The sequence below is a fragment of the Elgaria multicarinata genome, chromosome 9 (genome assembly GCF_023053635.1).
Source record: "Elgaria multicarinata webbii isolate HBS135686 ecotype San Diego chromosome 9, rElgMul1.1.pri, whole genome shotgun sequence".
Classification (NCBI taxonomy): domain Eukaryota; kingdom Metazoa; phylum Chordata; class Lepidosauria; order Squamata; family Anguidae; genus Elgaria; species Elgaria multicarinata.
This window is the reverse complement of record NC_086179.1, coordinates 18,317,193-18,344,058: the sequence shown is the minus strand read 5'-3', so window position 1 is coordinate 18,344,058 and position 26,866 is coordinate 18,317,193. Positions and strand designations below refer to the sequence as shown.

The 26,866-nt window shown below is 45.2% G+C and overlaps 1 protein-coding gene across 8 annotated transcripts in view; it reads left to right on the top strand.

Annotated features, from left to right (window-relative positions):
• CALD1 (caldesmon 1) overlaps positions 1–26,866 on the top strand; it is a 240,770-nt gene that overhangs the window by 162,844 nt on the left and 51,060 nt on the right. The window contains exon 1 of one of the 8 annotated variants that reach the window (XM_063134842.1): positions 6,878–7,087. The exons of the other annotated variants lie outside the window; for them this stretch is intronic. Coding sequence (XP_062990912.1) covers positions 7,041–7,087 — 47 coding nt within the window. The 5' untranslated portion in view covers positions 6,878–7,040. Of the gene's footprint in view, positions 1–6,877; positions 7,088–26,866 lie in introns of those variants that run through there. 8 annotated transcript variants of the gene reach the window in all.

Here is a 26,866-nt window from a genome sequence, read left to right as displayed (position 1 = left end):
GGTCATTGGATCTTCCTAGGCAGGAAAGGACATAAAGAGCGTTTCTGATCCCACCTGGGCCCCACTTGAGCTACAACATTGTCTTGAGCTCTGGGGTGTGACTGCATTCTTGGCTATTCTTAAATGCGGACTTCTGTCTTGCTTCTTCCTTTCTGTTCGTCCTGACTTGCTCTTTGGTTCTGTCAGGGTAGGCCCACCCATGAAGCAGGATGACACTAGACAATTGCGTCAGACAACAAAGTGGGAAAAGCGGTGAATTACGCTATTCCTCTGCTCCCACCATTGTTTCCAGTGGGTACTCCAGAAAGTCCCCACCAGGGGTTGTATAATGGGTCTTCGGAGAGTCCTGCCAGCTGCTCTCCGGACGTGGCATTTGCCACAGCAGGAGAGCAGCTGGTGGGACTCTTTGGGGCAGTTGGAAGAAGCGACCACAAGGCCCTTGTGGACTCACAGCTCTCCCTAGAGCCAACACAGTGGCAGCAAAGGTAAGCAGGACGGTGGTACGACGCAATGGTGGTGGTGTGTGTTCTCTCCCGCCTCAAGTGGTGAGTGACCATGCACCGGTGCTGTGTCCTGATTTGCTCCTCAACCCACTTCCTCTCCTTTGCACCTGAAATATGGTGTGTGTGTGTGTGTGTGTATTTCCTGGCTCCCGCCTCCCAGCTCCCCCCAGACAGCTGCCTGCTGCCCAGCTCTGAGAGTCTGAGAAACCCTGTAGAGCTGCTACCAGCCTGCCCCAACCTAGTGCCCTCCAGTTGTCTTGGACTTCAGCTCCTATCAGCCCCAGACAGCATAGCCAGTGGTCAGGAACTTTGGGTGTTGTAGTCCAAAACATCTGCAGAACGCCATGTTGAGTAAGGCTTAGATAGAGGGACCAATATTGAGGTAGATGGACCAATGGCTTGACATTAGGAATCTTTCTATGTTCCAGACTTCAATTCACAAACATGGCATGACTCAGCTCCCAAACATTTAGGAAAGGCTGCCTTGCACAATGAAGAAAACAAAGTTTTTTCCCCCCTCCTCAGCAAAGAGCTGAGAGCCTTCTGCATCATGCACTGGAGACACGCCGCTCTGCTCCCCCCTGCAAAACTTGTAGAAGTTGGGCCTAACCTGTCTGGATGAAGGGAAGCTCTTCATAGAAATACCCCGAGGCAAGGTATCTTAATGCTACAAGATGTCAGCTAATTTCTTGAAGGAGGTTTTAGGCTAAGCCAGAGATCTCTGTAAAAACTGTCTATATGTGCTGTGAATTTTACCTAATGGCTTCAGTTTAATTTTAATACCGGTGCCTATGCTGCACTCATATAGAGCAGCATGATTATGCATACTACATTTTCCACTTCAGTTGTTTAAAGACCTGGAAGAGTAACTGACCCCCCTCCTCCGCCCCCGCCCCCCAAACCCTTAAAGGGAGATAATTGTTTAAGGCTTTGTATTCATTTCCCCTCTGTATAGCAGTTAAAATACATCAAGGAAACACTTCAATGGAAATAATCTTCCTTTCTATCACTTTGATAAAATATTATGTTCCTCCGTTGCTGGATTTTGCATCACTTCATGCATTGCCGCCACAGAAGTCAGTCCTAGGAAATGTGGTTTTCTCATCAAGGTTTCAGTTTGTGGCAAGAGAGGGAGCTGAAATCACATCTTGCTATGCCTTTGTTACAATGGAGAACTGCCAGAAGTGGAGGGGGACTAAAAATAAGGAATACTCCATTCTTGAAATCTGTAGAGGAATGTTCTGAGATAAGAGGGATCCATTAAATATGGTCTGTTATGTTTTGGAAAAAGGGCAGTTCTTACACAGCCATGCAAGTGAGACCTGTTGAGACCTGTTTGGGTCTTCGATGCAATTTTTTTTTGATGCAACATTTATAAGTCACTTTCCTAATAAAAGAGCCCAAAGCAGTTTACAAAGCTTAACAAGCCGTAGAATAAAAATCACAGTATGGCAAGCTAAGCCATGGTGGTTAAGCATTTTCAGCTAAACTTTATAGCTTAGCATTCCTTTTGAATCATGACTTAGAATGTCATGTGAATCATTCCTAAACATGGTGTCTACATAACCACGGTTTAAACATGTTCACTAACTCTTTGCTGCAAAAGGGATAGTGGCCAAACCATGGCTTAGCGTGTTGTCTGAACAGGCCCAAAGAGGCTAACGTAAAACAATAAAAGCAGCAGCAGCAAGTAAAAATCAAATCTATTAATGCTGTGCTAAACAAAGATGTTTGGAACTTATGGGAGAAGGTAGAATTGGTACCAGCACTAAAAAGGCCCTGTTCCACATTCTGGCATATCTAACTTTGTGCACTGAAATCACATATTACAGTGCTTCTCCAAATAACTTGAGGGAATAGGAAGGTTCATATGGAATATAAATATTGAGATACATATATATTGGCTCTTCCTAGAGGGAGGAAGAACTTTTAGAACTAAATTTGTATTGGTTCCAAGTGTTGACCCTAAAATAAGTTGTGCCATATGGGGCATAAACATCACATAATATTAAGTTGTTGTGTGAATTACTTCCCTGTGACTGATCCCTGTGGGTCCATGTCATATGCACTGCCATTTGTTAGAGGGAACAATGACATATTCTTTCATTTTTGTCACTTTTCTGTATATTTTGAAGCTGGGATGGATATAAAACCAGACTTTATTTATTACACGAAGGGTCAAACAAGTCATGATGCAGGAGAATGGGAAAAAAGCTATGAACAGAACAGAATGAAATTCAACAGGGATAAATGCCAAGTTCTACATCTAGGAAAAAGAAACCAAATGAACAGTTACAAGATGGGGGATACTTGGCTCATCAATACTCCAAACGAGAAGGATCTTGGAACTGTTGTAGATCACAAGCTGAATATGAGCCAACAGTGTGATGTGGCTGCAAAAAATGCAAATGCTATTTTGGGCTGCATTAATAGAAGTATAGCTTCCAAATCACACAAGGTACTGGTTCCCCCCTATTCAGCACTGGTTAGGCCTCATCTTGAGTATTGCGTCCAGTTCTGGGCACCACACTTCAAGAAGGATGCAGACAAGCTGGAGTGTGTTCAGAGGAGGGCAATGAGGATGATCAGGGGTCTGGAAACAAAGCCCTATGAGGAAAGACGGAAAGAACTGGGCATGTTTAGCCTGGAGAAGAGAAGATTGAGGGGAGACATGATAGCACTCTTCAAATACTTGAAAGGTTGTCACACAGATGAGGGCCAGAATCTCTTCTCGATCTTGCAGGACACGGACTAATCGGCTCAAGTTACAGGAAGCCAGATTCTGTCTAGACATCAGGAAAAACTTCCTGACTGTTAGAGTAGTACGACAATGGAACCAGTTACCTAGGGAGGTTGTGGGCTCTCCCACACGAGAGGCCTTCAAGAGGCAGCCAGACAACCACCTGTCAGGGATGCTTTAAGGTGGATTCCTGCATTGACCAGGGGGTTGGACTTGATGGCCTTATAGGCCCCTTCCCACTCTACTGTTCTATGATTCTATGAACATAAGAAGAGCCACAATGGGGCAGACCCTGGATCCGTCTAGTCCAGCATTCTGTTCACACAGTGGCCAACAAGCTGCCCGAGGGAAACCCACAAGCAGGACATGAGTGCAGCAGCACCCTTCCACTTATGTTCCCCAGTAACTGGTGTGCATAAGCATATTGCCTCTGATACTGATGGTTTTAAAGAAGAACAGCCTTATTGATAAGCTCATAAAAGTTTCTGCCTGCAGAGGAGAGGAGGCCCCATCTTCTGCAGCCAGCGTCGAAATGTAGGATACTATCCTCTTAGCGGCCTGTTAAAAACTGGCCTGATGGCAAGCAGGCTAGCAGACACAGCAGTCTGTGTCTCCTCCATCAGCCCACGGAGCTTTGGTGCTAATTGTGGAGGAAGGGGTTTCCCTTCCTGTGTGGCCAGCATGGAAATCAAGCCGACTTGTCTGTGTGGAATGCTTTGTCACGTATGGCTAGCTGGCCAGTCCTTAAATACAAGGCTGTAGGATGGCCGGGTATCCTACTTAAATAGAGGACAGTTCTCTCTTTGAAGGGCTTCCAGAGGATAGTCCTCTATTTAGTCTAGTTCAAATACGATAAAAGGATAAGGAACAGTAAGAAGGAGAGAGGAACAGGGGCTTTGAAGTTAGCACCTGGACAACAGCAGACTGAACAAGCACACAGGAGATCATCTGGCCCCAGTGTTTCCCCACTATGGTGAGATGTGTTTAAATTATGTAGCAATTATCTCTACATTTTCATCTGTACATATCAATTAGCACATGCAAGTTGTATGGAAATTGCTGCCCTCTTTTTCTGGCAACGCGTAAGTGGTTGGCCTACAAGGGTGGCCACCCGGCAAGGCATGTACCTGTTTTGTTTTACTCCATGGGGCAAGTAGTCACCGTGTGTGTAATTTTGTTTAGGAAAATGGCATTGGGGGGTGGTTAAGCACCCCACTCTCCTGGTGCTGCTGTGGTCTGATTGACAACTTTCCACCAATACATTTCCTTAAAAAAGCAAAAGCAAAAAAAGACAAAAGAAAAGAAAACATTTGCAGATCCAATCGTGGATGTTCCACGTAACGTACACTTTGGCCCACAGATTAAACCCAGATTGAATTTGGGACAGAACCTCAGATTGCCTTGCCCACTCAGTGGCATCGTGGAGGTGTAGGAGTGAGGATTTCACCAGGTGCAACCCTTGCATCTTAAGGACTAGAAACATCCTTACGGTCCTGAACTCTGTGCCAGATTTTCACTGGCTTACATGCAATCCTTCAACAGACGAACAATTCTGGGGCTGGTCATGCTGGCTTGCAGGTCCTGCCACCATGACCCTTGCCCTGTTCCCTGAAGTAGAGAAAATTTGGTGCTTTTTATGGTGCTCAGAATTTAAGGACTGAGCACACTCTTCTTCTTCTTCTTCTTCTTTTTTTTTTTTTTAAAAAAAAGAGCATTTGAATGGGACTCAATAGTGAAGAAGGCTGGGTTAGCAATACTTGTTTTGCAGCAAAATGAAAGTCATTTATGGCATTCTTCCTTTCTCAGGTAGCGAAGAGTTAATATTCTTTAAACAATGAACAGATGTTAATGTCATTATGCTGGATTTTTTAACAACAAACACATTTCTTCTTCCTGCACAATGCCAATAGCTTTTGACAAATAAGCGCTGTTTTCTGAGACGTGGTATACAGGAAGAAATAAAAAAGCAAGCCGAGCATCTTTGAATTAAGGCAATTTGTATCTTTAAATGCTTTCCCCCTGGCTCATCTTCAGGGTAAAGTTGCTTATTCCCGGAAGAAGAGAGAATATCTTATTTATCTGAAAGATAACCCAACATTTATTTTTTAAAAGAACTTTTACTAGTAAGCCACAATATTTAAGATTCCTCATGTCAAATGCTGCATTTACAATGCATTTTGCATCTTGACACTATGAAAGCACATAGTGGTTGAGCTGTTGTTCTGACTTGAAATGGATGATAGTGTCCTGAACACATGTAACAAATTTTATTCAGAAATTTCCATGTTCAAGGAGAAATCGAAGGACAAATATGTGAAGAATACCAACTGAAACAAAGAGTGTCATCATACGGGGGGGGGGGTTGCGTTTCCTTTCTGTCGCTTCTCCGCCCACGCTTTTGTTCCTCAATACTTCCACTTTCAAAAGATGAAGTAAACAATGTGTATTTGGCCCATTCAGTGGGCAGTTTTGATCGTGCTGCTTCTCCTGCACAGAGCAGGAGATAGCGGCAAATTCCATCTCAAAAATAGTTCAGATTTACCGGGGTCTTTTTTGGCCGCGTGAAGAAGGCTAGAAGGGGCAAGATGTTGCACGGGGCGCAGACGACATCGTGAATAGGAACCGTGAAAATGTGTGAGAGCCCAGTAACAAGCGTGCAATAAAGTGAGGCCTTTGACAGCGCTCCGCATTTGTTGGGGTGGATGGATGCACACACTGCATGCCAGTGCATGCTTTCACCTGAATGCAAGGAGGTGGCCCTTTGCAGATGCCCATGCTCAACACCTGGATGCTGGCGAGGAGCATGAAACACCAGTGATGTGGGGTCAGGGATCCACTTCTCTCCATACATTAGCATGGATGCATATATCTGAATGGGGCTCTCGTCCCTTTGCATGGAAATGTCACAGACTGGATCTCTGGCATTTCCTAAGCTTTTGGCCCCAAAATTTTTACATTTTTTTTAAAAACACACTTTGCCATCTCTCTCCATTCCTCCCCATCCCTCCCCCCCCTTGGGACTATCTGAAGTTAGTATTCAGTGCATTTGCTGAAGTGGGCTCTGGCCCAGGAAAGGCTCTGCCCAAATAAATGTGTTAGCCTTTAAGTTGCCACGAGGCATTTGCATGTGCGTCTGTGTGCGGGCGGGTGGGTGGACTTGCTATTCCGGCAGGCCTCTCAGCCTGGACCACTGCCATTTGCGCACATGCTGGCTTACCTGGAATGTGGCTCCCGCTGCAAACAGGTATTTGTACGTGTAAGTAAGCAAACACCTTCACATTCCAACTGTTCTGAGGTCACTCAGACAAAACCAAACCAGGAAAAAAAAAACCCCACCACCCTCCAATACAGCATGGGTATTTGCTTTCCCACTTGCATCAGAACAGCTGAGAAAAACCGGCAGGCTTCCCATTGTTTGCAAAGAACAGGTCTTGCAAATGGGACTCTATTAGAGAGAATACAGTAAAGGTAGTGTGTGCTGCCGGCAGGGTGGAGGAGAGTTTGGGATCATATGATCAGAGCGGAGAGGGACCTAAGTGGGTGGAGGAGGATTCAGCACAGACAGTCAGTGGTTCAGAGGACACAACTGGAGCAGCCGTCCCATAGCCAAAGGTCCATCAGTCGAGAGTAGTTCGCTGGCAGGGCGGTGAGCCAAGACAGCCCAGATCTTCTCCAGCTGCCTGGAGGCCAAAGGGAGATTTTTGCTACCTCGTTCCACGCCCTGCTCATTCCTTCAGCTGCTCCCTCGGAGGCTGTCAACCGGCAGGCACCCTCCTCTGAATTCTTACGTTCCAGGCATGATCAGCGGAGCCTATCGCAGGACAAACTCATCAGGTCTTTCCAAGTGAGTTCTTGGTTTGCTTGAGTGATGCGGGCCGTGGATGGGTTTTCAGGAGCTTCTGAACTTCTCAAGTTGTGCGGGGTGGGGGGTTCTTTTTAAAAGTGGAAAACGTGGCTCTGATGGGTAGTGGAAGAAGCGGAATGGGTTGCAACATGTCGAAAGAGTTTTGAGTATATGCTGCAACTGTATCTGCCTCCTCTCTCTCCTCCTTAGTCAAATCCTGCTTTGTTGTATGGATATGCAAAGACATTTTGCTCTGGTACAATAGACAGATTTTTAGAATAATAATAATAATAATAATAATAATAATAATAATAATAATAATAATAATAATAATAATAATAAATTCCTTGCTGCTTACTTGATATAACTCAGACATTGCTTTCATTTGTGTGAAACTTTTGAGGAAGCTTAATCTCTAGGTAAATACTAGACCAGCCTTCCCCAACGTGGTGCCCACCAGATGTTAATCAAATTTATATACCGCTTTCTGCAAAGTTTCAAGGCAGCAAACACACTGATTGTAAGTCCCATCATTCCCAGGCAGTGGCCATGTTGCCTGGGAATGATGGGAGATGCAGTCCTAGCACATCTGGAGGGCACCAGGTTGGGGAAGGTTGTACTAGACTCAGGCGAGATGATTAACCCAAGGGTGTGGAGAAAAAGAACAGCAGTACTTGATGAAATTATATTGATAGAGGAATTGTATCATTCTGCTGTTATTTCGGCCGTGTTTGCCACCTTGCAAAAATGTTTAAGGGCAGGAATTGTGACTCTTCCTTTGCTCCGTGAAATGCTTTTACAATTTCAGAAATCGCAGAACTGTCTAATGAGGATACTAAGTAGGGTCACTACGTCTACCAATGTAACTGTACCTGGGAATGATTTAGAAAGTCTGCTTTCATTTAAAAAAAGCAGGCGGGGGGAGCCTGAAACCCACCTGATTGCAGAGAGAAGTTTTAAAAGAGTAACTATGATATGCCTTAAAGCGCAATCCTGTGCAGTTCTACTCAGACATAAGTCCCATTGAGTCCAATGAGATTTACTTCAACATATATATAGGATTGCAGCCATAAAATTCAGAATTAATTCCCCCACATGATCAAAATGTGCCAATTTTAGCTGGTTAGGGTTTGTTTGTATTTTAAACCCGAACTCTGGATTTTATGGCATGATTTATAATGTGAGAATCTCTCAAGGTGACAAAGATGTGTGTAGGTCAATTGTTTCCCAAATGGAAGAAGATTATCATAAGATTTGGGTGCAGTAGATACTACCCCTAATTAAATAAGTTGGATGCAAAAATGACCACAATACAATAGCCATTTGGGGGTCATTTTTGACTTGATAAAAACCCAATTTGACTTTGCCACAGATGCCTGTGATTCCTTCGCCACACTAATAAGTATTCAACTCTTCACCTCTTCACCCTTTCGTCTTTGGGGAAGTCCATTCATCATGTTTAGTTCGACCTTGTTGGAAGGTGACACATTCTCATGTCATGACTGAGGGTCCTCAGGCTGTGTGACTCACAGCCACCCAGAATTTACTCCTGTTGAAGAGATAAAGCACGTAGAAAGGTATACTGACAGGAAGTTCAGTCTGGGACAAAACAATTCTTCATCTAGAGGAATGAAAATTAAGTAAATGGTAGCCATTTCTTAGAGACATACGTGTTCAGAGGAGGGCAACCAGGGTGATCAGAGGTCTGGAAACAAAGCCCTATGAAGACAGACTGAAAGAACTGGGTATGTTTAGCCTGGAGAAGAGAAGATTGAGGGGAGACATGATCGCACTCTTCAAATACTTAAAAGGTTGTCACACAGAGGAGGGCCAGGATCTCTTCTCGATCCTCCCAGAGTGCAGGACACGGAATAATGGGCTCAAGTTAAAGGAAGCCACATTCCAGCTGGACATCAGGAAAAACTTCCTGACTGTTAGAGCAATACGACAATGGAATCAGTTGTACTAGGGAGGTTGTGGGCTCTCCCACACAAGAGGCCTTAAAGAGACAGATGGTTGCTTTAGGGTGGATTCCTGCATTGAGCAGGGGTTGGACTCGAAGGCCTTGTAGGCCCCTTCCAACTCTGCTATTCTATGATTCTGTGATTCTATATAATATAGTATGATCCCACAATATTGCACAAGTTAGCTTTCCAAGTTGCTGGACCTGTTGATACCATACGCAGTGAAAGCTGGTGGCTCCAATGTCAGTGGGGCAGTGAATCTGCTCGTGGTTTCAGTCAGAATCAGTCAGAATTCTAAAGGAGCTCTCAAAGGTGTGAAGCTATTCAAACTATCCAAGGTGCCAATCAGAGTTTTGACTGGTTCTGACTGAAACCCAGAGTGGATTCACTGCTCCACTGACACCGGAGCCACGAGCTTCCACTGATCATACATAATCAAACCTAGTCAACAAATTTGGCCTTTAACTTCTTTCCCCAAGGTTTCTTCAGCAAAAACTCCTTCACAATACCAATGTAATTACTCACGTGACACTCAGTAACAGGGGTTTTAAAGGACCATTCCAATCTATGTGGCAATTCAAAAGATTACCTTCATGCTGCCAGAGTAGGGACACAAGAGGTTTAATGCAAATTAAAGCAAACCCTTTAGAGACCGGAAGGGAATGGGAATAGGGTGTTGAAACTGATGTCTGCATAGGAAGCAATGCAAGGAGTTACAAAAATCAGTAGATTAAAGAAATCTAACAGGTCCTTTTATATGTTGTTTTTTCACAGTGGATTGTGACCATAGCAGCTCTCAATAAACCACCAACTTTATCAAAATGTAATATCCTATTTATTTATTTTATTTATTTATTGCATTTGTATACCACTCCATAGCCAAACCTCTCTGCGCTGTTCACATAAGATAAAACATTTAAAAACAATATGCAAAAATTAAAAACCACAAAAACTTGCAAAATGTGTATACATTTAAAACCACCATAACAACTTTAGAAACGATGAGCCAAAAAATCAAAACAAAAAACAGACCCACGCTCATTACATATTGCTAAATGCCTGGGAGAAGAAAAAAAAGTCTTGACCTTAATATTTACCTTAATTCAAGGTAAATGTAGCATAAATTCAGGATTACCAAGAAATAATTAGAAATAACAGGGTGCAACAAAACCACCAACCCTTGCTGCTCATGCTAGTCTCTAAGGGGCACGGTCCCCTGGCTTAAATTGAGGTCAGAGAATTTGGGGGCCAGGTCTTCTTAGCAGGCCATTGGCTGTCTTAAATACAATTCCAAGATCTTTTCAGAAGAAAGTACTTGCCCGACTGAACCAGCAAGCTACTTCAAAGCCCAGGAACTCTGAAGCAAGCATGGATGTCCCAGATAGGCAAAGGCTGCCCATTCAGTCCTTTCGGGGTGGGATGCCTCCTTTCCAGAGCCCTGAAAATAATGGGAAAGCCATGTCATAACCTTCCCCGACCTCGTACACTCCAGATGGTTTGGACATCAACTCCTATCAGTCTCAGCCAGCATGACCAATGATTAGAAAACCTGGGAGTTTTACTCGAAAACATTGTCACCAGGTTGAGGAAGGCATCAGGATTCCAGATTAGGTTAACTATTCAGAGGTCTTTTATTTGCCTTACAGGTTTTGAGCACACAGGAAACTCCCTGCAGTTTTATTTTCATTCTCTCTCTCTCTCTCTCTCTCTCTCTCTCTCCACCCCCCTCTCTCTTGCTGCAGTAATGAGGACTGGAAAGTTGATTTTTTTTAAAAAAGAAACAGGTGAAGGGCGCACAAATTGTAGTTGGATATTGATATCGCTGGACAATTGGTCTAGTTTTAATGCTTACTGTCATGTATGTCACAGGGCTATCCTTCATACTGTATTGCTTTACTTCAGGGGTGCGGCCATTCTGGCCTGCTTGGGGTCGCAGTCCAGCCCTCCTGGATTCTACAGAGGGCCATGTCCCTTCCCCTGAGTCACTAGCCATTTGGTTGTTTCCTGGCCTTTGTACAGTTTTTCCCCCCATTCTAAAAGGTGCTTTCACACACACACCAGAGGAAGTAATTGAAAACTTCTGCTTTTGATTTTAAACTAACCACAGTTCTCTGTTACAACCGAATTCAGGGAACTCTGGTTAGTTTGAACTCTGGTTAGTGAACAAGTCAGATTCACAGTTTATGAACCTGCTTATTTTTAAAGATCATCAGCAGAGGCCCTGCTCTAGGTACCCCTACCTTTGTAGGCAAGATAGGTGACTTCTAAGAAGAGGGCCTTCTCTATGGTGGCACCCCATCTGCAGAGCTCTCTCCCCAATAGCAACCGACAGCACAACCCTATGCACAAACCCACCTACTCCAGGTGTGTCAACCAGTTCTGGATGGGGTTACACTCCCCCTGAAAGACTGTGTTCGCAGCTTGGGAGTGCTTCTGGATCCGTCGCTCCAAATGACAGCCCAGATAGATGCGGTGGCCCAGGAGTCCCTACTATCAGCTTCGGCTGATACGCCAGCTGCATCCCTTCCAAGAGTTAGAAGACCTAAAGATGGTAGTGCACGTGCTGGTAACTTCAAGGCTCAACTTCTGCAATGCGCTCTACATAGAGTTACCTTTGTGCCTAGTCTGGAAACTTCAACTAGTTCAAAATATGGCAGCCAGGCTGGTCACCGGTACACCTAGGGGGGACCACATTACACCAGTTTTAAAATCTCTTCACTGGCTGCCAATTAGTTTCCGAGCAAAGTATAAAGTGTTGGTTATCACCTTTAAAGCCCTACATGGTTTGGGTCCAGGCTACCTGCGGGATCGCCTTCTCCCGTACAATCCACCCAGCACACTCAGGTCCTCTGGGAAAAATCTACTTCAGCTAGCAAAAACTAGATTAACAACTGTTACCCAGAGGACCTTCTCTTCTGCTGCTCCCAGACTGTGGAATGGCCTGCCGGAGGAGACTTGTTAACTTCACGGTCTACTAACATTCAAGAAAGCTATAAAGACTGATCTCTTCCGGCAGGCCTATCCAGTTGAATTTTAAGATGTTTTTAAAAAGTTTTTAGGATGTTTTTAGCAATGTATATTATGTTTTAATTCAGTATTATGTATTTTATCGTTTATTGTTGTTCCCCGCCTTGGTGAAAATGGAGAAGCGGGCAAGAAATAATTTTATTATTATTATTATTATTATTATTATTATTATTATTATTATTATTATCATTCAAGAGTGCCTGGAGTTGTCCTGCAACCACCCGCTCAAGCACCTTGCCCAGGAAAGGGATATTAGCCACCGGCCTGTATTATTATTATTATTATTATTATTATTATTATTATTATTATTATATCATCTTAAGACTCTGACCATGATGAAGACATCATAACTTCAACATGGTCATCACCCCACCTCCTATTCCCCCCTACTTTATGTAACATCTTGACTATTGAAGACATCTGGAGATCTTGAAAGCTTGCACATTTTGTGACCTTTGAGAAAGCGAATAAAGACATTATACTAATACTGATTTTAGCTTGTGTCTCCTCCAGAGGTTTGGGCCTACAACTCCCATCAGCTTCCTAGCCTTGTTTTAAATTATGAATTGTAAGCCCCCTTGAAGACTATAATGGTTGAAAGGGAAGGTAATTGTTTTTAATTAAAATATGTACAGGAAGGAGTCTCTATACAGAGAGAAAAAAACCCTGCACACTCTTTTGGATGGGTGTGTTCCTGGCATGCTGCTATATATGTTTGATTGGTGAGATTTCCATCTCCACCCCCCCTCCCCTGCCAAAGTTCTGTAACTGGACATACTTACCTTCTTCTCCTCCCTCCCCCCCCCAGTGTAGCCATAGTATGTACTGTGTCCTTAAATTATTAAATCAATATTAAAATTCTTCATCATGAAAAGCTCAATTGTGGTCCCTTGTGCTGAATTTTGTAAAGAAAAAGAAAAGCCAAGCTCCTAGTCCTCATTACTGCAGAGAAGGAAAGAGAAAGTTGAAAATTCAACAGCAAGGAGTGGCATATGTGCTTTAATTGGCATCATTTATCCTGCTTTTGCTCATCGTGAGTCGGGTTAAGGAACTATGTGAACCACCAAAGCCCCGTCCCTATTCCTGATCACTAGAAATCCTGTTCCGATCTCTCTATAACTTCTGAAACTTTTTTAGGCGTTTACCTAAACTCCTGCAAGAAGCCTGTTTTCACACCATATGGACTAGAAACTTTTATCTTTTTAAAAAAGAAAAGAAAGCTGGGATTCTCCGGTTGCGAAATTGCTGAATACACACACAGCCCTGGATAGGCCCCAGTTTGACATTTAATGCCAATGGTGTGCTGGGTGCTGTGCCTTTTTCCAGGAAAGCTAAAGTCTCCAGTGGGAAAGGGAAGGCTGGAATGGAGAAGGCAGGGGTTGATACTGTGTAGTGGGCATTGGATAGAGTCTCTTCATATATTTGTTTGGATGCAAACTGTAATGCAGCTGGGAACTCAAGCGAAGACGATGCCTCAACTCCTAGGGGCTGTCTGCTGTGGATCTGTGTCCTGTCAGTTAGACGACACAGATGCAGGTTTGCAGTCACTGCGGGGCTTCCCTGCGATGCTACATTTTGAGAAAGTTGGGGATTTACTTTTTTAAAGGGAGCGATGTCACTCTCCGCCAATCCAGGGGCAATCCAGGGCCAGAGCCTAGCGGAAAGCGACCAGTGATTGTTTGCCTCACGTCACAAAGAGAGTGGAGTGTGGTGGCTCCAGGACCCGGAGGGCTGCCCAGAAACCCTCTGCTCCCTCCTTGGCGTTGGAATTCCCCGATGCCGCCCCGAGAGAGGGAAAGCGCGGGGTTGAGGAGGGAGGTGGTGTCAACCTGGCACCATGAAGACCGCCCCCCTACACTTTTAATTCCCCACCCCAGTCCTTTTCATTTTGAATATGTGATTATTTGAATTTGTTTTTATTGCTGACGTGCAGCGTAGGATAGCAAAGTAACTTTTAGGGCCAGCGGTTGATACCAGGATTGTCCTAATAAGGATAAATTAAAAAAATACCCAGCTTTTAGTGGTATGGTCAGAGAAATGAGGCAGTGGATAATTCCCCTTCCCTGCATGGAGAAGGGTACAGTGTGGCTTGGCCTCTACAGTGGTGGTTTGGATCGCTGGTCACGGGACAGTTTGTTCTGCTCTTCCAGAGCAGACCAGTCACGACAACCTAGGCTTCCTTCTCCTTTGTCGCTGTTCGTTGAGTCACACACTGGATATGGCAAGCAAAGCCGAAATAACTAAGAAGGATAATCTTTGTAATTGCATTGGATGAAAACCTGCCCAGTAGCCACACAGATATGAGCATATATGTCTGTCTGTTTATCTACAGCGCTAAGCTGTTGCTGTTGTTGTTGTTGCTACCGGGCAGCTAGATCCTTTGCATACCAGGAAATGAGTTTAAGGGGGGAAATATAAAAAAAAAATAAATCATAAAAAATCAACAGATGACCCAATCTGACTCAAATCTGGTATGCTTAAAGCTCTCCTTAATATCTATTATTGTGCCAGTTTTGATGTCTTTATCTTTAAAGCTTACGCAGATGTAAGCATTTGTTTAATTTTTCTTCAAATCCTGCTCCTGCGCCCCAGTGGCCGCTCGGAAAACAACAAATGATACGCTCAAAAACTAGTAGCAAAATATGGCGAGACTTTTGCCTTTGAAGCACAATTAAAGCAGGATGCATGGGAGTACTTCACAGTCAAAGCAGATTGTTGTTTTTATACTGTTTTTATGTTTTTAAAATTTTTTTGTATACTTTTAATGTTTACTATTCTTAATTGTTTTAAACCGCCCAGAGAGCTTCGGCTGTGGGGCGGTATATAAATGGAATAAAATAAAATAAATAAATAAATAAATTATAATCTGGAAAACTTCAGAGTCCTTTGCACGCAATTCGCAGTGATTGCACAGTATAACGCTGGCGTGATAAAGCTCTATCTATCTGTGTATCTATCTGGCTTGACCATCAGGCTTCCATTTTGCTCCCCCCTCCCAGAACTGTCTCCTTCAGTGGCCATCCCAGCTGGTCATTTTATAATTTTGTTTGTTTATTGTTCTAAGGGTGCAATCCTATGCATGTTTAGACAGAAAAAAGTCTCACAACTCTTGGAAAGAATTTAGCTTGGAAAAGAGGCTAAGGGGAGACGTGATAGAGGTGTACAAAATTATGCATGGTATGGAGAATGTGGATAGGGAGACATTTTTCTCCCTCTCTCAAAATACTAGAACCCAAAGGGGTCATCCCATGAAGCTGATTGGTGGGAGATGCAGGACAAATAAAAGGAAGTACTTCTTCACACAGCGCATAGTTAAATTATGGAACTCATTACCACAAGATGTAGTGATGGCCACCAATCTGGATGGCTTTAAAAGGGGGTTGGATAAATTCCTGGAGGAGAAGGCTATCAATGGCTACTAGCCCTGATGGTTGTGTGCTATCTCCAGTATTTGAGGCAATAATCCTCTGTGCACCAGTTGCTGGGGAACATGGGCGGGAGGGTGCTGTTGCACCATGTCCTGCTTGTTCATCCCTGGCCGATGGCTGTTTAGCCACTGTGTGAACAGAGTGCTGGACTAGACGGGCCCTTGGTCTGATCCAGAATGGCTCTTCTTATGTTCTTATTTTTATTTATTTATTTATTTATTACATTTTTATACCGCCCAATAGCCGAAGCTCTCTGGGCAGTTCACAAGCTCTCTGGGCGGTTCTTAACTCCTAACATTCCCCAAACAGCCATGGGATTTCTAGGACTTTTTTCTGTCTAAACATGCATGGGATAGTTCCCTAAAGTTTTTTTATTCTACTCATCATCCCCAAAGTCTCCTGAAGCGGTTTACATGGGCCCCATTTACACGGAGATGCTTTCTTTTCTTTTTTCTTTTTTTAAATTTTTTTATTTCAAATAATACCACTTAACATAACATACAGACTAAACAACGAATACAACCAATTACATAACAAATTACTTGAGTATATAAGTATTAACTGCTTGTTATCCATAAACAATCAACATAATCCAACCAGTGCATCCCCTTCCCTTCGGGATCACTCCTGTTTCCAGAATCTTAGCACCTCTTCTGGTGGCGGATTTCCACTTCCCTTAGAAAACACAAAAATTAGGAACTGTTTCCATATCACATCAAATTTGTTCGTCTTTGCTATACCTCTTCTTACCTTAATATTACATGTCAATTTATCATTAATAGCAATATCCCAAACTTCTTTGTACCATTCTTCAATATGATAATCCCCTTGAATCTTCCAGTTCCTAGATATAATTAACCTTGCAGCAGTCAGCAAATTTGTTATCAACTCTTTTGTTTCATTTTTACACTTTAAATTTTCAAATAGTGAGAGTAATGCCACTCTTGGTGTCGCTTCAATCTTCATTCCAACTATTTCTTCAATCTCATTAAACACCATCTTCCACAATTTTACATTCCCACCACATATGTAAATACGTTCCTTTTCCCCCACAACCTCTCCCAACAATTTGCTGAGTGCTGGTTACTCATCTTATTTAACCTAACCAGGGTTAAATACCACCTCCAAATAATTTTATAATAATTCTCTTTTATTCTCACTGACATATTTTTCAACACGCTTTGTCTCCATAATCCTTCCCAACTCTGTTGCCCTATCTGTTCCTTCAGATCTATCCACGGAGATGCTTTCTGAAGCAATTCAGTTTAAAAACGGATTTTCATCATTTCAGATTTGCTTCCACCGTGACATGCGTTGCCAGTTAATGTGATGTATACCTGTTGCCGGGCAAACATCAGTAGCAGAAACCGCATTATTTTGTGTATCTGTGGGCGGAGTCCTGGGACCCTGACAGCATGTCATCAACAAGTGTCCGGCCAAGGAGAGAATTGGGAAGGCAGGGGGAAGGGGAGTAAGTGCAATTGAAGACAGCGTGATTTACTTCTGAGTAGACTTGTCTTATGGAGGCCATATATGCTGATTTTTTGAAAAAAAGTCATCCCAAAAGCAATTTTAAATTCCACGCCCCTTTCCTGTGCATCTCTGCCCAATGACATTGCAGCAGTCCCACAGTGAAATCTGCTTTGGTCCTGGTAGGAAATGGTAGTACCACACTTGCGTCTCCATTCCTCTCCTTGCTGTGGCCACAACCCAGAGAAGCAAGTGGTCAGAGGGATCTTAGTCCTCAGTTCTCCTCTGGCTTGTGAGAAGGGAGATGGTTCTATATCCCTCTCCTCCAAAGGGTTCACCCTTCGCTGGAGGCGAACCTTTTCTTTTTATTCTCCCCCCTCCCCACATCCGCACTCCATAGCTGCGAAGGGGTGGAAGTTAACCCCTTCCTCAGTGAGTCCACCCTCCACTGACCAAGATCAGGTTCTATGAAGGTTCTAGATCTACCCTTCGGAGGTTTGTGTAATGGCGGCTGCAGATGCAGCAAGCAAGGGCTGTATCGTTTCTGGGAAAATACTCCATCCTGGATCTCCTTGACATGGGAGGGGGGGAGTCACTTTAGGTGGAGTGATAGGAACTCTCAGGAAATTATAGTGGACACAACCTGTGAATGGAACGTCTGTAGATGTGGAGGAGCGCAGGACTAAGACAGAAAAAATAATTTAAAAAAGTCAGCTCACTTTAGGTGATGCAACATCAAAACAGCAGTGTTGGGGCACAGACACATCCTTAGCCACTCCCACGAATGCACATTTAGTTTCGGGATACAGGGCACACTTGAACGGAATCGTGTGGAAGCCATGTTAAAAGGAAAATCCATCTCAACACATCTTACCAAAAATGTGGCTTTTATTTATTTATTACATTTATATCCCGCCTTTTTTCCTCCAAGGAACCCAAGGCGGCATACGTAATCCTCCTCCTCTCTGTGTTATCCTCACAACAACAACCCTGTGAAGTAGGTTCGGCTGAGAGTCTGTGACTGGCCCAAAGTCACCCAGTGGGTTTCCATGGCCTAGTGGGGACCATTACCCAGATCTCCCAACTCCCAGTCCAACACCTTAGCCACTATACCACACTGGCTCTCTACACCACACTATGACAGGAAAACCCATGGTGAACGTCATGTGTCACGCTAGTGTGTGGAGCAGTCACATCGCAGTAAATCCCCCGTGTAGATTGTGTCACTTCCTTTCCCCACTCTAAAAGCTGAAATGCCTCTTCTAAGGCTTAGGGCTTTGCTAGACCTGCCGGGATAAGCCAGCAGGGAGGCGGGGCGACGGCGCGCTAACTTTAAAGCACGCTGCCCAGCCTCCTAGACGGCCGACGCGTAGGGACGACGCAAGCCCTGCAGCGTCGGCCTTTTTTTTTTTTTTGGTTAAAGGGGCCACGTGCGGCCCGAAGCCGAAGGCAAGGTAAGGGGTTTTTTTTACAAAAAATTAAGGCCCCCTGCCCGCCCCATCTCCCCCCTCCCAATGCCTGATGACCCCCTCCCCCCTCGCTCGCCCATCCTCCCCCCCGTGACCGATGCGTGGCCTCCCCTCGCCCCTGTGCCAGCCCCGTGTGCCCGGCTGCTTTTCCCTCGCCCCCTGTGCCGTGCCCGGCTGCCTTTCCCTCGCCCCCTGTGCCAGCCCCGTGTGCCCGGCTGCTTTTCCCTCGCCCCCTGTGCCGTGCCCGGCTGCCTTTCCCTCGCCCCCTGTGCCAGCCCCGTGTGCCCGGCTGCCTTTCCCTCGCCCCTGTGCTAGCCCCGTGTGCCTGGCTGCTTTTCCCTCGCCCCCTGTGCCGTGCCTGGCTGCCTTTCCCTCGCCCCCTGTGCCAGCCCTCCACCCTCCTCCGTCGTCGCCCTGTGCCAGCCCCCGTCATCTCCCATGCCGCCCTCCACCCTCCTCCGTCGTCGCCCTGTGCCAGCCCCCGTCGTCTCCCCCGGGATCCTCCCTCCTGGCCCGATGGGCACAGCGCTCAGTGCTGTGGCCAGTCCGCGGCTTTTTGCGGCTACTCGCGTAAGCGAGTAGCTGCAAAAAGCCACGGAAGTCTCTAGACGTTCCGCAGCCCCGGCCTCAGGCCGGAGCTGCGGAAAAGGCGCGCCATAAGCGACTTCGCTTATGGCGCGTTAGAGGAGGCTTCAGTGCGGCCTGTAGCCGGATTCCCCTGTGCGTCATGTGGAAGCACAGCAGGGAAACCGGCTCTCAAGGCGCGCTAAGGCCTCGTCTAGGAACACCCTCAGTTACTAGCAGTAATAGCTTTAAACTGGAATATTCTGGTATTTTGGTCCCTGTCCCTTTTTGCCTTTCGTCCTGCCTACAACTGGAACATGGCCCCCGAGAACTCAGAAATTAAATTAGGCTTTTAAGCTGAAAGAGGTTCAACACCCTTGCTGTAATTAATACTTAGCATCAGTATGCAAAAAATCTTATCTCTTGCTATAAATAGAGTGTGGAATTCAAGGCAGATTTTCTATTTTTTAAAGACTGGGGGCAGTAGGTCTGGACGCCTCCCTCTTTGCTTTTTAGTAGATCAGCCGCTCTGCTTTTAAAGGGTTGGGTAAAGTTGGTCCAAAGCCCCTCTTCCCCGTGTTCTGCTGATCACTGTAGGTTGAACTTCCTCTGGCCAACCCCCGCCCCTGCGCCTTCCCCTCAATGCTATCTACTGGAAGAGGGCTGGAATGCGAGGGAAAGTTTCCAGGTGGAAGTCACAGCGAAAAGGGAACAAAATGCAAAACATTAAAAAGTGGTGGAAAATAACACAGATATATTCTGGTTTTTGTTTCGTTTTTTGTTTTGGTGTTTTGAAAATGTCCATCAGTAGCACAGGAAGAGGGTGTTTAATCACTGCACGCTTTGCAGAACGCCAATTGCTCTTACCGCCAAGTGGAACAATGCAGAGGACAGAGAATTTCCCCTTTCCCCAGTAGCTCTTTTAATAAAGAGATGATGCCACATTCCTTCAATGCTAGCTGCTAATTGGGTTGCTATTTGTTTGAGTACTGGCCAGTCTGAGACCTTTTTGGCCCTTGGGATGGATCAACAGAGACTTATAGAATATGTCTAGTTGGCTTGGTTTCCAAGTTTTTAAAGAGACATTGTTGTAGTTTAAAAAACTTTTCTTTGGAACCATGGGGACTAGCAACTTAGAATTTACTTTTGCTATTTTAAAGGGGGAATGTCCATAATTGCATGCTTATTCTTTCGCCTTTAAAAACTAGCAGAGCAGGGAGGAATTAGGGGATTTCCTTGTGGAGACGTAGCAGGTCTTACATTCTCTCAGAAAATGCTCCAGCCCCAGTTAGCATCTAGCATTTCGGTCCGGATTCTGACTTGTCTGCTGGATCCCCAGAGTTATGTTACCCTAGCACAGGAGTGGGGGAGCTCTTTCAGCTTGAGGACTGGTTTCCATTTTGGAGAATCACTCGGGGGCCGTGTTCCAGGGATAGGTGGGGCTGAATGCAAAGGGACAGGCCAAAGGCAAAAAAGGGTGGAGTCAAAAATACAAGAAATGCCAATAAATAAATAAATACTAGCATATTTTAGCTGAAAGCTCTTATCACCAGTAATTAAGCCTTAAGAGAGGCATTTCTACTTTTTAAAAAGATTGGAAACCATCAAATGATTAGTGGGTGGGGGGGAAGGGATAGAAGGAGGCCTGCCTATCTGAGGAATCCCGGAGGGGCACATTGGGATCCCAGGAGGGCTGTATTTGTCCCCGAGACCCCTATTTCCACATCCTTGACCTAGTAGAAGCTTTATAGCTTGTGGACTTTGCTGAACTAGGCTCCTCCTGCAAGTCCTGGGTGTGCCTTCACGGCATCGTGTTGCCTCTGCTTTGCCGCTAAATTCCGCGGTTTTGCTGCTGCGGGCTGGTGGCGAGCCCTCTGCCCAGCTTCTGGCGACCAAAAAGGAGTTGCCATCCACCCTGGAATGCCCCCGGCTTGACGCCAGAGTGAAGTCACCTGACAGAAGGGCCGTGGTGACTTTGCTTTGAAGAAAAAAGTCAGGGTAATTCCCTGACTTTTTTAGTACGCAGCTTCGTGTAAAAGTCTCTTGGTGCCTGCGAATCGACGGCTGTGTCGTATAACCAGCACAGCAGCACCACACAGCCACCATGGGCAAATAAGCCATATAAACAGCCCCCCATTTACGAGAACGTGGATCAGATCTGTGCAGCACTGCTTTTAGTATGCCAAGAGTTGAAACCTTGTGAAGTAGTCTGCTTTGATCTGTCACCCGAAGTTCTGCAAAGCCTATTAAAAATCCATGAGCGGACACACCATAAAGTTGGGGTGAGGCCGACTAATCAGAATCCAGGCTTAGACGATAGATCAAAGTGACCTATTTGCAAGTCAGATGCACTCAAGACAGGGGGTTACGACCTTGTTCTTTTTACGACAGCCTTGTGCTAAAATTTTGGTGCAGTGCACCACTATCTTCCATGGTATGTTGTGTGTGTTTATTCAGTAGCTAGTGAAAGAGAAGCTCTTTGAACGACACCAACACCTTTTAAGTCTAGCACTGCCATAAGCTAAACATTCTTCCTCTTGTTGTCTTTGGCACAATTTTTGGCATTCTTGCAATGCTTACCTAGAGGCAAAGATGAACAGAAGAAAACCTGCACGAGAGAACCCGGTGTGCCATTTCAAATTAGATTTGATGGAAGCGCTGATTAAATTTTGAGTTGACTGCAGAGTCTGAACTTTGCACTTTTCCTGAAGTACATCCTTTAACTGTCTGAAAAGTTTTTTGTGGAGGGTGGTGGTGGTGGTGGAATATAAACATAATATATATAGGTGTATAGTAAACTTTATTCCAAAGTGGCTAGAGTGTTGGAGTGGGAGTCGGGAGATCCGAGTTCTAGTCCCCACTTGGCCATGGAAGCTCACTGAGTGACTTTGGCCCAGTCACAGACTCTCAGCCCAACCTACCTCACAGGGTTGTTGTTGTGAGGATAACATGGAGAGGAAGAGGATTATGTATGCCATATTGGGTTCCTTGGAGGAAAAATGGCAGGATATAAATGCAATAAATAAAACAAAACAAATAAGGACTCATCTACACCTAGAGCCCTTTTGAGAGGGGGGTGGGGGTTGATGATGAAGTTTTCTGCCTTAGTGATTGTCCCTCATGGAGCACACACCAGCGAGTTTGCCCGCAATTTAAGGAGAGCCATTCCAGGGTGAATTTTCTTTTTTTTTTACGACTCCTGAGTCTTGTGCAAGAGCAGACATGCGTTCCTGCATGAAGATGAGTTTTTTAAAAACACACACGCACGCACAGAGCTCTTAAAGACCCCGAGACCCATCCAGAACGTGTCAACAATGCTCTCCCCCTCACCCCCCATACCCATGTGCTCGCTCCGCACAGCTGGTTGCCTGTTCACTGTGTCCCGCTACTCGCGAGGAACAGCAACAGCTTTGCGAGGGGGAGGGCACACCAGCTGTGTACGTCGGGATTTTTGTGAGAGTGGGTGCGGGGGTGGGGGAAACAGGACAAAAGCTGCCATCGATATCCCGGGAAAACTGAGGGGTCGTCCCTAGATCACCGTGGGATCAGGTGTGCGTCACGTGGTGCGGTAGGGGCGACCTCAATACTATTTTGGAATAAATGGCTGGTGTGGATGAGGCCAATGAGTGGGAAGGTCTGTTTTTCAAGCTGGGTTCCTGAAATCATCATTCATGTGAACCTTGGTTTGTGCTTGGCTTACTGTAGCCAAACTGCCTGTAGGCTAATAACCATAAAATATATCATTTGTGCTGTGTGTTCAGGCTTGCAGCCTCTTATGTGTAATTGCTGCAGTTTCACAGTACTAGAAATGTGAACTATCTTGGCAGCGAACTTCCCTTTGTAAGGAGATGATTCAAAGCCAGACCTGGGCATATTTGTCTCTGATTCCTCTCCCCTTGACAACTCCATCAAGACCCCTCATCTCCTTTCTTCGACCCTTGACAAATTGCTACCCACTCTATCATTCCCTTCTTGTTCATTCCTTCTCTTTCCTGCCACTATCCTTGGCGGGCCCAGGGTGACCAGATGGAAAGGAGGACAGGGCTCCTGTAATTTTAACAGTTGTATAGAAAAGGGAATTTCAGCCGGTGTCATTTGTATGCATGCTGCACCTGGTGAAATGCCCTCTTCATTACAACAGTTAAAGTTGCAGGAGCCCTGCCCTCTTGACCAGATACAAAAGAGGGCAGGCGTTGTCGTAGTCATCAAAAGGACGCGCGAAAAACCGTGAGTGGGCAGTAATGAGCATGCGATAAAACACTTGTCTGATAACGCCCCAAAAGAGACTGGAGTGTTATGTCTTTTTTGCTAAGTGTAAGCCGCTCTGAGAGCCTTTTTTGGCTGAGGAGCGGGGTATAAATATGATAAATAAATAAATAATAAATAAATAATGTTTTCTTTTTCTTTTTTTGAAGGGCTGTGCTTAAGGGTGTTTTTTCTTTGCCAAACTGCAGGGAATAATAAAGATATGCCTCAGGATCCTTTTATTTTCCCTTCAGGGTCACACTACAGCAAGAATCATTCTATAGACAAGCCTGGTTTCAAATTAAAGTCAAAACCAAAACTCCACACCACCTTAGAGTTATCACTAGGAAAGAACAGTGAATAAGCCTACATTTCTCTAGCATATTTTTGACAGCTAGGGAATGAGAACAAAGCTGATCTCTTCAGGAGTAAAACACAAATACACTGGAACCAAGGAAGTGAGGTGGTGGCGATCTCTTTTAAGAATAAAATCTGGCTTCCCAGTTGCAAGTGCAGAAGCAAGAGAGACGGTGTACGTGTGTATGGTGGCTATTGGAGAGCCAGTTTGGTGTAGTGGCTAAAGTGTTGGACTGGGAGTCAAAGATCGGGGTTCTAGTCCCGACTCGGCCATGGAAACCCAATGGGTGACTTTGGGCCAGTCACAGACTTTCAGCCCAATCTAACTCCCAGGGTGGTTGTTGTGAGGATAAAATGGAGAGGATTATGTACGCTGCCTTGGAGGAAAAAAGACAGGATATAAATGCAATAAATAATACCAACAACAACAGGGCTTACTGGCAGTCCTCTCTTGGAAATAGGAGAAATACTGTGGATTATCATCCCCATTGCCCCTGCAAAGTGGCTCTCTAGTAAACAAGCTGTTGGGCTGTGCCTTATAACCAAGCAAACAGGGTCTTCAAGCAGTGGGGGCTTGTGGCCTCAATAATCAGTGGAGTGGTGAATCTGTTCTGGGTTTCAGTCAGAACTCTAAAGGACCTATCTGACTGGTTCTGACTGAAACCCGGAGCGGATTCACTGCCCCACTGACATCAGAGCCACCAGCCTTCACTGCCTTAAAGTAAACACCTGTGTATACCAACATTATATTGTATGACTGCAGTTATTTTGAAATGTTGACTTCAAACCCACCTCTCTGACATGCATTTCAAGGCAAGGCACTCGTCCAGAAAAGGCATAATGTGTGTTTATTCATTGCCACGGTGGTATTGTGAGGTAGGCCAGTATTTTTGGTTTTATAGGCAAGGGAACTGAGGCTGCGGGCCTTGCTAGACCCAGCCGGATAAGCCGGCAGGGAGGTGGGGCGACGGCGCGCTAACTTTTGCGCGCACCGCCCCGCCTCCTAGACGGCCGACGCGCAGGGACTATGGAAGCCCTGCAGCATCAGCCTTTTTTTTTTTGTTGTTAAAGGGGCCACGTGCGCCCCGAAGACTCCGGAGAAGGTAAGTGGGTTTTTCCCCCCTAAAATTATCTGTCCCTCGCCCCCATGCCATCCCCGGTTGTCCGTCCCTCCCCCCATCCCATCCCTGGTTGTCTTTCCCTCGGCCCCATCCCATCCCCGGTTGTCCGTCCCTCCCCCCATCCCATCCCCGGTTGTCTGTCCCTCGGCCCCATCCCATCCCCAATGTCCGGCTTCCCCCCCCCCTCCTGCCAGTCCGACCTTCCCCCCTATCTCCCCCCCTGGGATCCCCCGGCCCGATGGGCACAGCGCTGAGCGCTGTGCCCAGTCCGTGGCTTTTCCTGGCTACTCGCGAGTAAGCGAGTAGCCTCAAAAAGCCACGGACCTTGCTAGACATTCCGCAGCCCCGGCCTCAGGCCGGGGCTGCGGATAAGCGACTTCGCTTATGGCGCGTTAGGGGAGGCTTCAGCGCGGCCTGGGCCCGGATTCCCCTGTGCGTCATGTGGATGCACAGCAGGGAAACCGGGCCTGAAAGCGCACTAAGGCCTCGTCTAGCAAGGCCCTGAGAGACAGGGAGTCACTTCTGGCCTAATAGCAACCCATAATTTTGTTTCCTTTGCTACAGAGGAAGTGGAACAGAATAGTTGTAGGTTATAAAAGAAGTACCTGGCGAAAGTATGCTGCAAATAGAGTTGCAGATGTTCTTTGGAATCTGTATTATGAAATCCTTCTGTAGGAAGGATTTTGTTGTTAAGAGCTTGCATGAAAATAAGGAATGTGTCAGGATTTGCTTTCATGGTGCTGTGTGGGATTTTTCTGTCTCTAATCCTGTTAGGGCTTTGGTTTCTAACTCCTTGGCTATTTGGCGGGTCGGAGTGGTGGTGGAATGGCTTCTGGTTACCTGTGTGGTTACAGTAAATGACCAGAGTCTGCTGTATGCTTCATCTCCACTTTGAAGAAAAATCCCTGCACATGGTATCCATCCATATAGACAGAGATGTTGGTGAGGCAGGAATGTGAAACATCTGATTCTTGTTAGCTGCGTTCCCCACACGTTGCAGCAATGCACATATTTGTGAAGCTAAGTCTCCCCTGCCCCCAAACCAGCACAGTTTACTTCAATTAATGTGATATTTCGCAGTTGACCTTGTTCAGTATATGTCTCCTTCTTTCATATCAATTGCTTTCTGGTTGTTAGCAATATTTAGTCTGCCAGTTAGGAAAGAGGCGAAGGAAGCACTTCCTAGCAGCTCATTGGCCAAATTTTGCTTGTAAAGCACTTCCCAGTTGACCTGGAAATGGTTAGGAAGTCTATTCTGTGGTTGCTAAGCAATCACGATGGGAATGTACCTTCTTCTGTCAGAATATAACTGTATTTCCAATCTAGTATGAAATTTATGAATACAGTAATGAATCAAGAGCCATGATTTATTTTGCATTCCGTATGAGACAAACAAAATGACTTTTCTATATGTTTTTTCTATTAGTTTGCCATAGCCTGCAATTTCCAGCACTCTATTCAACCACTCAAACAGTGTTAAGATACTGGAAGATTTACAATGCCTGGCTAAAGCAACTTTTGATGTTGCCAGTACATTTGATATGGGTAATTTAACCAAAGCTTATTTTACAGATGATATAATTAATGGATCAAAATTCAGGTCAATCATTTAGGAAAAAAACTACCCTCACTTGTCTTTGATAATTTTGAAAATGGCAATATCCCCCTGCCCTACCCCACGATAAAAATCAGCTTTTTCAATACTGACCCTTCCAGCTGTTTAACCTATCTATACTGTCAGAGTCTACTACTAAAGATAAAGCAGCTTATATTTCATTCTCCATCATATATATTCTGACAAAGCTGTCTTTACTCTAGTTTGGCTGTTTCATAAATTGTGTTGTGCACAGAAATTGCTTCAAAATAGGAAACCAGGATGAAAAGTAGCAGAAGAAGAGAGGTTAAAAGGGTCAGGGGCAGATTTCTGGGTTGGAAAGCACAGCTGTTTTTATCAGCCCTTTTGCATTTCTTGGATGTAACATCTTTCCTGTTTGCTCACATGGTTGGCTTGAAATGTATGCATTAAAAACAAATTAAATTTTGTCAAAAAACAAACAAATCTGCAACTGCTTTCTTTGCTAAGGCTGCTTCCTCCCATTTCTTCTAATGGCGGGAAAGGAAAACTCAGAGGAGA